Source organism: Monodon monoceros, unplaced genomic scaffold, assembly GCF_005190385.1.
Source record: "Monodon monoceros isolate NGI ecotype Baffin Bay Population unplaced genomic scaffold, NGI_Narwhal_1 Super_Scaffold_7, whole genome shotgun sequence".
Lineage (NCBI taxonomy): Eukaryota > Metazoa > Chordata > Mammalia > Artiodactyla > Monodontidae > Monodon > Monodon monoceros.
In genome coordinates this window covers 80688746-80705951 of record NW_021703784.1, presented here as the reverse complement: position 1 = coordinate 80705951, position 17206 = coordinate 80688746, and the positions used below count along the sequence as shown (strand labels likewise).

The window sequence follows — 17206 nt, the reverse complement described above, 5'->3', positions numbered from 1 at the left end:
GCATTGCTTTCTTAGTTAAATGTGCGTAACTCAGAAGGGCATGTGGCCTGCAGCCTACAGTCAAGTCCCATACAGGGACAACTATATGTGTGTGTGTTCATTCTGATTCCTTTTATTACTTTCTCCAGGAAAGAAATTGTAAGCCAGGGCAGCATCCACTTATAACTTTCTTTTGTCTTGTTTTGGATAGTGAGTGACGTATTTCTCTATCATTTTTAAAGAGAAGCATCAAAAGAAAGCAGTCATGAATTCTAAATAGAGGACTTAACCAGGAGGTTTGCAGACCTTCTACGTTCTCCTGCCTTGTTGCAGATACGCCCATTTATCTGGAAAGGGACATACAGACTTAGCAGCACGTTGTTTAAAGACAATAGATGGTAGCCACAGTCTATTGAGATCTGCTTTCCACTGGAAGAGATAATGGTTATAGGTTGCTGTTAGAGATGTCAAGCTCCATGGAGGGAATTTCCCCATGGGTCTCCCTCTCTGCCCATTAAAGATTTGCTTAGTATGCGAATTACCCCATGTTGGGCCCTAATGATTATTGTTTATTTTTCTAAGTGTTCACAAACCATTTTGTAATCTGCCCTAGAACTTTTCAGGGAATAAAGATCAAACTTAGAGAAACAATATCTTCTTTAAAATTAAGTACATTTGCCTCGCTTCAATCCTTGGATCCCTTTACCTTTACTTCTCAAATTTTATGAAATGTAAAAATTTAGGTCTCTTGCTGAAGAAGGATGCCAAATGCTGGTGGTTATTAATCAGTCCTGAAATTTCTCTAGATTGAAATATACAAAGGCAGCCAGTTAAGAGCCCTTTTGTGTAGGAAAGATGCCACTCAGGAAAAGTCTTCAAACCTTCCTTGGGACTGTGCTTTCTGTGACTCTGCTTTGGTTCCAGGGTACCTTAGACATGGCCCTCAGTGTCCTCTAGTGACTTCCAGGCATTGAACTTGAGCACTGGCTACTCTCATTGCTTGGACAAAAACAAAAAGTGCTGGAAGTTCCCTGGTGGCCTAGTGGTTAGGATTCTGGGCTTTCACTGCTGTGGTCTGGGTGGCGTGGACAAAAACAAAAAACAAAAGAAAGAAACCCTGCTAACTAATCACTGATTTATATTTCTACGATTGATCCATAGAGAATATTAAGAATTTTGTTAAGGCTTGATTTTAAAAAGTTTTTTTAGTGGCAGTTGGAGAACTCCCATTATAATTGGATCACTGTCATCTTTTATTAAGTAAGTGAATGCACAATTGTGTGATATGAACATTCACAAAGCAGTCTAATCTGCTCATAGACTCTTTATATGTCAAAAACTCCCTTTTGAAGTCTTTAAAACATAGACTCTCTTTTACATTCATGAATATATGATCATCACCCCTAGGTTTTGTTGGGCTAAACTTGCTTCAGTATTTATGTAATTTTTTAACCAAGTCCTTGCTTTTTCCCTCTTCTCCTTAAGTTTATCTTTTTAGCTTCTACTTTTTATATCTCATATTTCTGAGTCTGAACTTTTAACACCAAAAATCTTTCTCTAACCCTAATGATTTTCCAAGATCCTAGAAGTTCATTATAAAAAACATTGTAACAAGTATAATTGCCAATGAAAACAGTCTAATTGTTACTACTCATTATAAAACAATTGTTTACAAAGCTCTCCATGTAAAAAAACATGACTCAGCAGAGGTTGGTTTTCTTCCTCCTTAGTGTTTTTAGAAGAGAGGTGGAATAACAGACAAAAATATATAAAGTGCTTTTTATAGAAGATTAAACTTTTGTGAAACAAACATGGAGAAATGTCAAAAGGGAAACTTCCATTGTAATTACTGTAACTATTAAGACTTTTCAGTCTTTTATCACATTTAAAATATAAAATTTTCATGACATATATATATTTTACATCCTAAGTAAAATATTTAAATGTAAGTAATATGTTGACCTAGGATTTACAGCCAAGGAGACTAGAACAGCTTTACCCACATTATCTGACGCCTAGTTCTCTCTGAATTAGGTATGTATGTGCCAGGTATTATTATTACTATTCCTTCTTCTGAGACTGAAAAAGAAAAAGGATCCAGCTACATTTTTTAGATTTATATTAGTTGTGACTTTATAATGTAATAGTAGAATTTTGAGACATTTTACAATTAGCTTGCTTTTGAATGTTACTTATGTATGTAAGTGCTTCGTGTATTTGGTTTTGTCCTAGTTTTACTATTTTTTTATTGCATCTTTTCCTACTGGGTCAAAAGTTAATTGGTGCCTCAGTTAACACCATTTGGATTAAGCTTTTCTGAATAGTAATAAAAATTAAAAATAATAATGTCTAAAAAGTGTCAGTTATTAACAGCAAGCAATTATATAATGACATTTCCAGAGGTCTTTACTTCTAATTTTTGTTGATTTTATTTATTAAGTTCCATGCATTGTACTTCCTAAAACTAATTCTAAGGTAATACTTTAAATTTTTGTATAGAGCTTTAAAGTTTACAAAAGCAGGTCATATATATATTCAATTATTATGTATTGGTATAGCCCATAACCATATGAAAATAGATTAGATAGATTATAGTTAATTCTCAACATTTCTTTACGTAACCTTAAAGTTGTACACATATCAGTTCAATTGTTATTTTACATTATTACTAAATATCAAATATTTTAGATGCCCAAGAAATTGAGTCCACAAAATACTTGTATTTTCAAAGACACATACACTATTATTTTTCTTGAGGGAAAAAGCAAGACTCAGACAATAGAATCCCAGCTTACTTCTGCTTGTATAAATCAAGTTATTTAAATAAATGAATTGTGTATGCTGACCTGTTCTACCAATGTGCTACTGGGGGTGTATGAAAAAAAGATGTGCATGGTGGTGGAAGTAGAAAGAGGCATAAAGCGTATTGGAAAACTACCAAATGTCCCCTGCAAATGGGCCCTATTCAGAATCAGTAAGCGTATGATGAGTGAAGTGGTTTTGAATATCGTCTTTAGATTCCATGCTGTTACAAGGCCAGCCCTGAACATGGCAACTCTTATTTCCACACACAGCACCTCTTCACTCTCAATTTAACCCCAAAATCTGATGAACCCATTACTCCATACTTGATTTCATGGAACAAGGAGTAGATATAGTTACAAATGATCAATCACAAGCCGTGAACCAAAGCAGCAAGGCATTAACAATTCACACCATTTCGGTCCACTTGCTCAAGCAGAAGATGTGCCAGAATATTTAATGCACAGCTACTTCGTTCAGTTTAAGAAAAGACATGACTCAGGCTGCATTTTCAAAACGGAGGAGACTTCCTGAGATTTCATACTTCCAAGCCCCAATGTCAACGTTCACCCACATATCAGCAATTAAAATAAACAGGTGTTCTGTAACGGTCACAATGTCTGAATTAAATTTTACCCAGGTAAAAACAGTATGACCTATGAAATTCTTCCCCCCAGTGCATCCCTTTTCTGCTTGATCCTATCGTACAAATCAGTGTCGCTTACAACAGTATTCAAACACTGTAGACCCCACAGGCAATATGCCGTCAGTTTAATAGGATCACTGAAAAACTAAAGCAGCTGTGAAAGACTGCTCTAACTGTAGCAATCATGTGCTTGTCATTTTGTTCAGTGGAGGAGAATCCAAATTTGGGTAGGCATCAGTATTTAAGAAAACGACTGCTAAATCTTTTCTCATAAGTACTTTAGGGACAATAGGATTTGACATATAGCATGTAAACAAAAGTACACAGCAGCTGTTAGTTTAGCTTTGTTTGGATAAAAATATACTGATATAAATCAAGCAACATAGGAAACAGTATGCTCTCCATCATTCATTCTTCCCAGTAGACCATGCTTTTGAGTGGCGCCTGCTGGTTGCTCCCGGACTGGGAGCTTTCCAGCTACTATCTAAAGCTGGATAAGGAACAGTAAAACATATACACACCTTGGCACTAGCTCAAACTCCCTCCAGGCCTACTTCCTGGATGGGAAGCCGTCAATTCTAAGTATCTTTTAAGAACTCACCTTGTATCATACAAAAAGACTTTTTAGATCAACTTCATTAAAAAAAAAATTCAATTGAATCGGTGGGAACTTTCCACATGATGTCCTGCTAACAATAGCTGAGTATTTTTGAGACTTGCGACCTGAAATTTTCTGCCAAAGAGCATATAGAAGTTTCTGTATAGGTAATTATGCTCTGGGCAGTGCCTTTTTTTCGTAGTCTCATGTCCTCTGACTGACATGTGAAGATTACAGTATTATGTAAATTATGATTCTGGATACTTAATTGGCATGAATTTTAATTTTTAATTGGAAGCAGGTTATTAAAGCTTTTGATAATTTCCAGTGCTTGAAAAATATATTGATTAAAAAATCCTATTTTTAGCTTTCCACAGTAGATTCAAATGCAGCGTGCCAAGTGTCTCTTTAAATGTCAGGTGTTGCTTTTGGAGAGAGATATACATTCACTAGGTATAGAAGTTGACAGGACATTCCAGTCTATATCTTCTTGGTAAGTTCTATTAGGTTTCTCTTTAGAGGAACTTATGGCTCCTTGTCAAAAATTCTTGTGCTGCACCCATCACGAATCCAAGTTCAAGCTTCTTATCAGTGATGAAGTGGTTTTAGTATTAAGGTCCTCTTGAAGACTGAACAGTTTATCTTATGATTAGCTTTTGAACTCATTGTGTTTGGAGTTCTTAGAAGGAATTACCTTTATTATTTAAAATAGCTACTTTGACCTTAATCTAATATTATTGCTCTGTTATTTACGTTTGATTGTGTGCCTTTTCCCAGAGTAGCATGATTTAGGATAAAGCACATAAGGATTTTCCAAGACTTTTAAAATACCCAGCTCTGGTCTTCTCCTGGCTAGTTAATGCTTCGTTGCCAAATCGTATTGTTTTCCTTTTATATTTATTGTCTCCTTTAGTGTTCAAGATAATTTTATAAGGAAGATTAAAACAAAACTATTGTACATACCCTAAATGTGCTTCAAAATTCTGGTACATTCATATTTATTTATCAGATTTTGATCAAATTTTCATTTGGTCACAGAAAGTTACAGATTCTAAGTGATTGCGTATAGTTGTACTCATGGTCTTAAAACTTACCTAAAAGACTGCCCACAGTATTTCCAAAAGTACTGTTTATTTATCCAGTAGACATTTATTGGGCACTGCTTTTACCAAACTAAAAAACACCATGCCCTCTAACCCCAAAGGTTTTGTGATTTACTGAAGGATGGAAGTGGGAGTGGAGAAGATAAGGATTAATACAAATCAATAAGAGAAAAATAAAAGTGTAAACAGTACTCTGGGAAACATAGAGGATGGAACAATTAATTCTGCCTAAACAACTTGGGATATTTTGGAAGTGACAATTGATATGAGCCTTGAAGGACAAGAATATATTAACAGGTGGAAAGAAAGGGTGAAGACATGCAAGGGAAATAGAACAGCATGAGTGAGAGAAGTATCAGTTGATAGTTATGAAGTTAATATAGCTACTACTTTTAATCATATGATCTATTTACCCATAATGCTCAGTACTAGCTATGTCCAGTAAAGTTACTCCTTTTGGCCACATGATCTATTTACCCAACATCCTCAGTCTTAACTCCAAACCCACTGAAACCATTGGATTAATTTCAATTTGCCCTATAGTCATGACTTGAGAATAAACAAAATGGATAAAAAGCTATCATCCATATAACTTCACCTTTCCAGCGATGGAAGTGATCCCCATGGAATGATCACATTGGACTGATTTATGCATATTGATAGATTTAAGGAATGATTAATTTCCAAATCATTTATCTAATGAAAATGTTGAGGACTTGCTTAAAGGAAATATTGAAATTACAGGAAAGCAAAATTCTGTAAATAAGAGCCAATAGGTAGAACACCTGTAATAAAGGCCTCAAACACAGAAGAAATGCTATGTGTAGCTATGCACACAAAAATTAAAGAAACATAAGGTAATCGGAGCCAGCTAACCTCTTGAATGAGGCTATATTTCTGAGTAGCAGTTTGAAAAAGAAGCTCATGGTTTACACACAAAATAATATCCCAGGGTTCATTCCCTGGAAAAGACATAATTTTTTCATTGAGTGTCTATAATGGGCTTTGCTAGCTCATAGCAACATGTAGGATTATGCTCTTTCCAATGTTGAAAAGTGTCTATTGTCCTTGCTAAACCATTGCCCTTATTTCTTGCACATCTATACGCAGTAGTCTTCTTTAACAGAATGAAGTTTTGCTTCAGAAACAGAAAAAGGAGAACTCAACATAAAAGAGATAAAACCATTGGTTAAGAACACTTATGAGTTTTTAGTATAGAATATTATGAACAACCACTAAAATGCTTAAAAAATAATTCTCACTCATGTTAAAATCTATGGTTGAGGTTGAAAAGTCAACTGACTTCTCTTTTTTAAAAAATCAATTATTCTATTATATTTCAAAACTATCATCTTAGGCCAAGTCTTCTTTTTTAGGGAGAGTTCTTTAATTTGAACTGATTAATAAGTTTTATTTTTCAAATATATTAAGCTTATTTATACTTCCTTTCTAAGTGCTTAGGCGTATCATTTTCTTATGTTTTCTGTACCTTCCTAGTTAGTGGAAACATTGTTTGTTCTTGGAGTGTGCTTTGTCTTCCTTTTCAAGAAGATCATCAAAGTTACTAGTTTGCAGCTTCCAAAAAGAAAGAGCCTTCTAATCCCTAGTTCAGAGGCTAACCTTTATTAGCGCTCTTGTGGTTATAATGAGGACCCTGCTTCCAGCAGGGAGATTCTGGAATACTGAACAGATTATTCAACAAGTTCAGAGCAGATTCTGAAGTCCCTTATAAAACCTGCTTGTGAATACTGCTTTCTTTGCTTTGCTGTTTCTGGTTTCCATAGTATTCCTAATTACATAAATCATGTGGAGCATGGGAGCTGTTTTCCATCCTATATCAACTCTGACACTGCTTGTGTTTTGATATAATTTGTATTTTTTTCCCTAAGCTGTCTTTTTTCTTAAATTCTTATGGAAGGTACAAACCCTGAAAAAGAGTAGAGTTTTGTGTTAGAAAATCTATGAAATTCTTTTCTGGAATCCTTTGGGCTGGCATAAAGAATTTGAAAGTTACTTTGTGACAAGCATAGATAAATAAAGCTGTAAGACTAGAGAATCTGATAAAATGTTCTTAGGTTTAAATTCAAGATTAAATCTTGGATGTAAATCATTCAAGTTTATTACTTACTTCTCAATTTACTTAATTGTTTTTCAGTTTAACAGCTGTTTATGTGATGCCTTTCCATGTATAAAAACTGTACTAAGTTCAATGAGTGTACCGATTAAAAGTTTACAAATTAAAATTCAACACATAGTAACACATGAATGTTGTAGCTAGCTAAAAGCACTATTGATTCTTAAACTAGGTTTCTTTAGGAAACATTATAAGCAAAATTGATTTATATTATACATTTTTTCAATATTAAAGAGTTATAATTCTAAAAATAAGTTTACTTCTCTTTTTATTTCTTTAGTACTGTATGTGACCTAATATTTTTTAAACGTTTGAGATATCTGTTGTGATAAAACTTATAGAGAATAGCTGTTGCTCCAGGAATGTAAGAATAGTTTCGATATGTGAATTTTAGGAATTAGTTTCTCAGTCTGGTGAGTGAATTTCATGCACACATCTGAAGATGTCTAAATAATCACTGGGTCATGATTTCCTTTTAACTTTACTTACAGTACTCTTAGAAAATCTTAAACTCTATTTCCAATGTTTTCCTTAGTGATGAATATGTTAGAAAGAATTTAAATTGTGCTTTGGTAGAGAGTTGTAGAACTTAGTGCCATAAAACGCATACTTTTTTACTAAGAACAAAAATCAGCAGAATACCAGTAGCAAAGGCCATTTGCATAACTCAGCGGCTCAGCAGCTCAGCTGAACCTAATTGTAATTCAATTTCCAGATTGCTACGCTAGGCCTCTCTGCATAAAATATGCAACATATAACATAACCAATGACACGGACGTATTTTCTTCGCTGGTGATCTATCTAATTTCTTTTCCAGTAGATGTATATATTAGAATAAGATCGCCAAGCCATATAGTTATTTTGTATGTTTATGTTGTGTCACATGTATACACTTAAAGACAAAGTTTAAAAAAAATGACATCCTTTCATTTTTCTGGGTGCCCAAATGTGCTTAAGATTTTAAAAATTTCTTTATTTCTGGCATTTCAGAGGGAAATTAAACCTTGAAAAGTGTTAGCTAGCTGCCATGTTATTTGACTATTTTACACTAGAAAGACTTTATAAGCTAATCGTGTGAAAAAGTGTATAAACATGTCTGTCAAGTCCATATGGATGTTGCAATACAGGCCCACAGGTAAATATCTTCTGCTTACAAAATGCGTACTGGAATAGCATCCCTAAATCTTTGACTAGTTTATACCCCAGAAGCTTAAAAACAAAAAGGTATGGTAAATGCTTGCTTAAGATTCTCCCCCTTATTTTTAAACAGCCTTGCCACCCTGTTTTATGGGTTATTTAAGTGATGGCAGTGAAAAGACTTGAATAGGATGGCTTATAAAGGTGGGGATTATGTTTTATGAATAATTCCCAGATGTGATGTTTTAGGTATATAGACCCCTCTACGGGAAGCTATATACAGAAACAACATGGATCATACAATTTTATCAGGACAATGCAAGTAGATTTCAGCAAGGTTGGTTCCAACTCATCTGTGATAAATGAGAAGATAAGGCAATCAGTGCACACCATGACACTGTGGAGCTAGTTAGGCACACTTCAGAACTATTCAGGTGTGCTCACAAAGCTTACGAGTCTTGCATGGGGGGTGTCTCAATATAAATACATCCTTCATGGTGGCCACTAGTAATGCAGGAATTGCCTCTTTATGACTTAACCCAGGTCACATATAAATAATAGATGTTAAGAGTTAGCTCTGGTACTGGGGCTGTGTTCCAGGCAGTGTATCTCGTTTGGGTCAAAAGAATTTATTTTCCCTTATTTTCTCATATAGTTCCTCTGCTTGAAAAATGCCTGCAAAATTCCATCACACCTTTGCGGGGACCAGTTTGGGTCTCTAAGGGAGAAGGTTTCAGCCCCTCAGGAGCTAAGATGTACATCCAAGGAGTTCTTTTGGCCTTGTACCAACGATTAAAGTCTGCAAAAAAATATTATAAACAGGTGAGTCCTCCCTCTTTAAAAACTGCTTTATTGTATGTTTTAAAATGTACTTGGTTGTATAGAGACAATGATTGGCATCATGTCATAAAAGAACTGTGACATGTATTTTGTGAGCTCAGTGCCCGTTTGGGAGCCAAAATGCTGCTTCTGTAATCTCAAAGCCAACAATAATGGGGCTAATTGTATCTATCTTTTGCTGTGAGATGTTATATGTCTCATCTTTTCTTGCTGCATACTGTGCAAAGCGAAGGCAGCTCCTTATGTGGAAATTCTATAGACAGTTACTTTAAATAAGAAAATGAATAGCTCCTAAAGCATCCGAAGCTTTAAATGTTCACCCTTCTATTTTTTTTTCCAGTATGAAATTAGACTTGCTATTGTAGAAGATGGGCTAAAATATAACCAATCATATTCTGGGAAATGAAATTGTGAATTAACTTCATGTCAAGAGCAACTTATTTCATTTATACTTATTTAACTTGTATGTTTCCGGATCTGAAAGTATAAGAATAGAATTAATGTATTTGAATTTGTTTAAACTAGATTTTGTCCTTTAATTTGTAAGTTTCTATTCCATAACTGTGAGACCGAAAGAGAAAGAGAAAGAAAGGGAGAGAGAGAGAGTCTGTATGTGATGGGGGAGAAGGGGGAATGTATGTGAAAACTTTGATATTTATGTTACCACTTATAGGGACTTTGATTTATCTTAAAGTAGAATTCATATTGTAAAGCAGAATGATTGATGCTGTTTATAAAATAAAAATGAAGTTGCCACAATTTTAGAATCCTCTTTGCACTTGATCTTAAGAAGGTAAGCATACATTTTACCACATTAAATAAGGGCTAGGTTTTACATTTCTAACTGGGAGTTTCCAGTTTAGAAAAGGGCTCATTATCTCAGACCACAGGCTGCTGAAAAATGAATATTTTGAAAGCATCATGCTATTATTCTCTGTATGCAGGGGGAGGGGAGGTGGGAATGGGATTCAGTCTCAGTGTTCACACAGCACCTCCTGCTGTCTGGTTAGGAAAAGAACAACTTGTATTGACTAGAAGTAATTCCTGAACTAAGGTATCCAGAACTAGCAAGAAACATCTCCCCGTGCGAAACTTTCGTTCTCAAAAAGTGGTTAGTTTCCAAGTTAATTATGTCAGTGTATCCAGAAATGGGATTATTATCATAGATAAGGCTATTTATAATAATAAATATGAAAAAATAAAAATCCAAACTTATTTTTAATATTCTTTATTAAGCTAATATCATATATAAAAACTGGTGTAAAACATATTTTTTTGTATTCAGATTAAGTTATTTTAACAGAAATATTTAACTTTTAGGACACAATGATATTATACTATGCATTATGACCAATTTAATTACAGTCATTTATTTGTTATTAAATGGCTTGATTCTACTAATTTGACAGTTTAAAATTATTTAATGTTAAGAAAACATGAGACGATTCTCCAATGCAAGAAAAGTATTGTTTAAATCAAATCTAAAAAAATTTGAACAATTTAAATCAAATCTAAAAAAAAAGAAACATAAGTTTCATTTAAAATGAGGGTGTTAGAGATAATAAATAGCTCAGAAAGTAGTTGTGGCATGTTTGGTTTTTCTTCCATTGTTCTAAACATTTAAAAGTTTAAATAGATATAAACAATTGTACTGGACTGAAAAGTTCCTTGTATTGTGAGAAGAAAATGCTTTAAGAATTACTGCTTTAGTTTAAAAATTTTCTTTATGCCTCAAAATTGACGAGAAATACATCTTATTAAAAGAAATATTAAATGTGAACAAAATTAACATTTTTAGCGTCTCTGAATGTCTGAGCATCTGATTGTCTATATCATCAACATTATGACTTTCAACATTATGCCAAATTAGGAATATTTTAAGAATCTAGGCTCTTTGCCATTTCTAACTAAACCTTTTTATTTTGCTCACTTATAATAAATTAAAGTTTTTCAGTCGACAGTTTTAATATGATACGTGGTTAAGTTTTATTTTAAAATACAAAATTGAAGAAAAAAAATAGAAATTTGCCTATTATGCATTTCCATGCAAGTTCCTATTTCTTTTAGGTACGCCCAATTATATGTATCCTTGAGTCTCTTTTCTTTTGTATTGTTATATCACAACAATTTAAAATTATCTGCAATGTTCATAAAAGTCACTGAAGTGGTACCATTATCAGGTCATCAGTGGTTAAGTGTTAAGCCTGGAAGTAGCTTTATTTGTGAGTAAGATTTCTTAGCAAATATTCCTCTTAGCATTAATGAACTTTATTTGAACTGCATTTACTTCATTTGACCTTAGGGATAGCCTTTTCTGTTTAGTTTTATATAAGATTGTGTTTGGTAAAATGGAGGTGGATGATCATTCCTATTTCCTTAACAAGCCTAAGCTTATAAATTATAGAATTATATGACCTCTTGATATCATTTCCATTTATTCCACTTCTGAGATCATATATAAAGACAACAACATTGTTTTACTAGGATTCTGTCAAAAGATTGTAGACTTTAAATTGATGTTTTGGAATTCCCCAAGGAAATTTCTTTTAAATAAATTGTGATAACAGAGCTTTAAAAGAAGAGTCAGAACTACCGGCTTTATGTTTACGAACTTACTCACTTTTCAGTTTTTAACTTTAACTTGTCTATTACAAGCATGCAACTGAATTAAGCCCACTACATTAATATGGTCTTAAAAATATACTGATTCATGTATATAAAATGAGATATTATATTTAGGACAGCATAAAGTCACTTAGTCTTACATTTATCACATTTAGTTCCTTAAAAGTGGAAACATTTTAGAAATTGCTCAGAGCTAAGCAGAATCTATTTAATTGGTAATCTTTGAAGTCATGTAAATGCTTTCCTATGAAATGCAGTTAACACTTTCAGCGACAGGGCCGTTCCATCTCATTAGCATTCTTGTTATGTGGTGGTGCTGATGGTGGGGTGTTGAAGTAGGAATGCCATTGTGTGGAGTTCCAGTGTTTGGGGACAAACACTGCTGTGGAGGGAACGTGTGAAAAGGCCACAGTCCTGTCAGTGAATGAGGAAGGCTGTGCTTTCTGTGTGCTTCAAGCAGGGAAGCTGTCATTCATAGGCCTAACACAGCTAAACAGAGGCCAAAACACAGCCCTGCACTACCTTTTAAAATGATATTAGTGATTTTTAAACATGATCTTCTTTATTTATGATCCTCCATAGAGCTTTTAGTCGCTGTCAGTAAACAAAATATATGTCAGTCTGTTCAGCAACACTGTAGAGATCCGTAAAAGTCCATGGAGCTGTGCCAGGAGGCCATATAAATAATGATTTGGAACGGCTGATCTTAAGTACGAACCTGATTTTTGAGAAATAGATATTTCTGGAAATGTCTTCCCAATTTTGATACTCCTTTGAATTTTTTTCCCCCAAGCAACAAAATTCCTGGAGACTTTTACATAGTGAAGGCATAGCACTCTTCTTTTAAAATACAGTTTTTAAAAGAACTCATAAACACACAGTTTTGATCCTTTAAAGTGGTACACAGTGTGGTTTAACAGTTGTTGTCGTTTGCGTAGTCATTTCTGAAATTCAGGGAGACACAAAGGAAATGAGTATCTAACTATAATATCTTAACAACCATCATCTTAATTATGAAGAAAATCATAGTCCCTGTGGTAGTTAAGACATGAAAAAATTTGAAGGAATGTTTAGTACTACTCCTAATTTTCATCCCTATTGAAAGTAATTATCAACTTTGAAATTAAATTTTAGCTTGTTTGACAGCTTTAAAAAAATAAACAGAAAAATATCCTTAAATATTTCTTAAACTCTTGGGATATTTCTAAACTTTGGCAGTATATTGAAAAAAATGTCAATTTCTGTTTATGTCTGAAACTGCAGGGAAATGTTTTACTTCTGTAATTTTAATTTGGAAATAGGTACTTGGGCTATTTGTAATAGGTCATTACTTAATGAAGTTTGTTGAAAATTGTAATTTTCTACCTGAGTGATTTTTTGGGGTGTATACGGTCCTTTGTGTTTAGTAATTTAGGCAAGGTACTTTTTTGAATGCTATTATATTCTAATGTTCCATATTTGATGCGTTAGGTTTAAAAATCTCAGACACTTTCTATTTCAAAGATTAGGTTTCACTTTTTAAACTGGAACTGTACTGTAACTTTATTGTGTGGGCATATAATTAGATGAGGAAATGACCATCCAACATCAGCATATATTGGTTTTGCAGTTTAAAACTGAAATGTATTTTATTATTACATTAGACTAACTTCTACCAAAGCACTTATAGTTTGTTAAAAGAATTCCTAAGTTAATGTTGGTTCACTTTACCCACACTTTTCAATAAGTTTGGTACTTAGATATAAAAGCAATAATAATAATATAATTCTATTCAGAATAAATTCAGTTCAAAATGTGCTTGAATTACATTTAGTGCTGACAGAATTTGTTTATTGCAAAAAGTATCTTTAAGGAATCTAATATTTTAATTTCCCATGAAAGAAGTGTTGAGAGTTTGTCTTTTCAGATCTGTGTTGTAGGTCAATCAAAATCATTTATTGGTCCTAACATTATTGAAGGAAAAACCATTTCTATTTCATTTTCTATATATGCTTTTTTCTTAGTATACCAGCTACTTTTTTTTCTAGCTTTATTGAGAGATAATTGACATATAATTGTGCAAGCTCAAGGTATCCAATATGATTATTTTATACACTTATGTATTGTGACATGATCACGGCAGTAGGATTAGTTAACACCTCTGTCACCTCACATAATTAACATATATTTTTTTTTGCGGTGAAAACATTCAAGATCTACTCTCTTAGCAACTTTTCAGTATATAAAACAGTACTGTTAACTGTGGTCACTTGCTATACATCAGATCCCCATTTATCTATATATTAAAAATTGAGCTCTGTTCTTGATTTAGCCTTCCTGGAGCAATACCCAAAATATTCCAGTTTTGAACTTCTTGATGTCCTTTGAAACCTTGGAACAAAGTCTGTAATCTATAAACATAATTTACTATTAAAAACATTAAAACAATGTTATAGATGTTTCAAGATGAAAACTACTACTGAAGGTTCTGATAGGTAATTTTTTAGAATATTAGGTTGTTTATAGATTTGAGTGATGTTGATTTTTCCCCCCTAAAACCAAGCTGCATTCTAGTTACTTGAAGTATTTTAAGACCTTAAACTTGTGTCTTTTTCTAAGTGTCATGCTTTGAGAAGGCCTAACATCAGTTAAATGAAGTGAAAATTGCATTCTTGTCTTGATAGAGATGAAAATGGATTTCTGGTCATGAAATAGATGTAGTTGTCACTTTTTAAAAAAGGTGTCAGCAGTTTGCTTCAGCGAGTAAGGTGCAATTCAGTATGGCAGTAAACTTGTGATCTGAGCAATCAATAAAATGCTTCAATAACTTCTGCTTCATTACACTTATAATAAGAGGCTATAGATCCATGGCACATAAAATGTTGATAAAGAGAATATGTGGGGACCGACTGTGACCATTTTCTTGAAAGTACAGTAGGTGCAATATTGCCACCTAGAGTTTGTGCATAGGTAATTATTGCAGAGAGGGAGAAAAAACTGACAATGGGATAAAAAGAAATGATATTGAAATACTGTTTATTTTCCATCCTTTATCCATGACACATCCTTTATCCATGACACATTTATCTTCATTCGATTCTCCATAAAACTGTTCAGGTCAGGAAAATATTTTCAAATCTGTATTTTTTTCTAATTTTCTTAGAATTACACTACCAAATGTTAAATATGTATTTTGGCTCAAAATTGAACTTTTTTTTTTTAACCATGAAAACTCTGTATTAAATAACTCACTTTGGAAAAAAATTAGACTTAAAGATTGTCCGTTTTTACAAGATAATTCAATTATATAAAAACAACTTTATTGACATCTCAGTTGGATACCTTTCAATTAAAAATATTACCTTTTTAAATATTAAACACTCCTTCAAAAATTAAGAGCCAACTTAGTGAAAATTGGAATTTAAAAATAACTATATAAGAAACTAGACTTTCCTGCTTATATGATTTTGAACATTTTAATTAACTGTAAGTTCCATTTGTGGATTGTTTAAAATACATCTTCATCTTTACATAAACACTTTAAAAAATACTAGTTATCTCTTTATTTTTCTTGATTAATTAAAAGATTATCTAATTTTATAATATTTTTTGAATGAGCTAATATGGAAAATACATTTTGAACCTAAGCATTACTGAGGTCTTTCTCCCTCTGAACTGGTGACTGAAAATGCCTATTGCATAATAGAAAAAAATTTTAAAGCTGCATTTAAGTGTTTTATGATACTTAATATAAAGCAAACTTAGTATAGGTATTGATGACTTAATAAGGAAAGTTAATCTGGAAAGGTTATTATTTTTATTCTCCCATTTATTTTTCAATTTGTATAGATAAGTTTTATAAGTTTATAGACCTTGGCCTTCACATTTCCATAAGAAAAATAATTTGGCATTAATATATTAGTAATGCATTTTTCTAATATTATACTATTTAGGTATTTTCTGTTCTCATACATCTACGTGTTAATGACTTCTATAATTGTAAAAAATGGAAATGATTGTAACATTAATTTATTTTCCTTTTCTGCTCAAAGTTTTATCCTCAAACATCCTAATATTATATTATCTCAACTTACATGTAACTTAAGACAACTCTTTAGATGAAGAGCTCTTATTTTGAGATTTTAATCGTACTGAGTAGAAAATGTTGCATCTTAAAACCCCTAAATAAGTGTAGAATTTTTCTGGTAAAGTAAGTGAAAGTAAGCCTGACAAATTTTCTTTTAAATTACTCAACCACCTAAAGGTATTATTGCCTATGACTCTTTTGAAATGAGAATAAATTTTACAGAGTTACAGCAGCAAAGTGAAAGAGTGTGTTTGATAGATTCCCTGAACAGTTTCAACACCCACAGGTATTATTTGTAAGAAAACAATCATGCGGAGTCTTCAGCTGGTTAGAGAGGGCACAGCATTCTATCTTCACCTGACATCCTATCTGTTCCGTCAACATCCTGGGCCCCCTGCCTGCCGCCCCCTCCTCGCAAAACAATAATGCTCCCTGAGAGGTTTGTGTGAATGGACAAGAATATGAAATTTTTTTCCCTTGAAGAGCTAAAACAGTATTGAAGGCATATTCTTAGGGGGAGGAAAAACAACTGTCTTAAGGATTGACTAGTATTTTCTGTTCTAATTGATCAATGTTGTGAGTAATTGATAGTTAAAGTCTTTGATTATTAAGCCTGACTACTGATTAATGAAAGGGAGACTCTTAAGTGTAAACATTTTGGAAATAGTTGCTTTATTTTATTAAGAGAAATGTGGTTTTCTCTCACCTGTTTTTAATAGCATAGCTTGAATAAACGTTAATCATAACAACATATTGCTGATTTTCAAATAATATAATTCATTATTTGCTTATATTTTATGTATGTAACAGCAGATGGAAATGAGTATAGCATTAATTTACTACTCTCTTCAGTCAAATTTTCTCATTAACTATGTCAGAAAAACAATTTTACATAATTTCCTACCAAATAATTAGCATCCTGTTACATTTAAGATTTCAAGTTCCTAAACAGAGCCAATCATGCATGGAAAAAGAATAGGGCAAGAGTCCATTCATCAGCACTCAGTATATGTCACTGGGAAGTAAACGTTGAAAGTTATCAGAGAACAGAGTGATAGCATAAATAAAAGGCACTAGAAAGGTCCTAGTCTTCAGGCTTGGCAAGCCACAGGTGAGTTATATCTTCTAAAGCCATACCGCCCAATACACTATCCCCATGAGGTTTCACAATTTAAATTAATTTTAAGTAAATAAAATAAAAAATTAAATAAAATTTAAAAATCCTGATTATACTTCTGGCCCTGGATTCCACATTCTATGAGTAACACAAAAACAA

The 17206-nt window shown here is 32.9% G+C and overlaps 1 protein-coding gene across 1 annotated transcript in view; it reads left to right on the top strand.

The window, feature by feature from the left end:
* DCDC1 (doublecortin domain containing 1) overlaps positions 1 to 17206 on the top strand; it is a 453979-nt gene that overhangs the window by 104879 nt on the left and 331894 nt on the right. The window contains exon 8 of the mRNA XM_029208753.1: positions 9055 to 9221. Coding sequence (XP_029064586.1) covers positions 9055 to 9221 — 167 coding nt within the window. The remainder of the gene's footprint in view (positions 1 to 9054; positions 9222 to 17206) is intronic.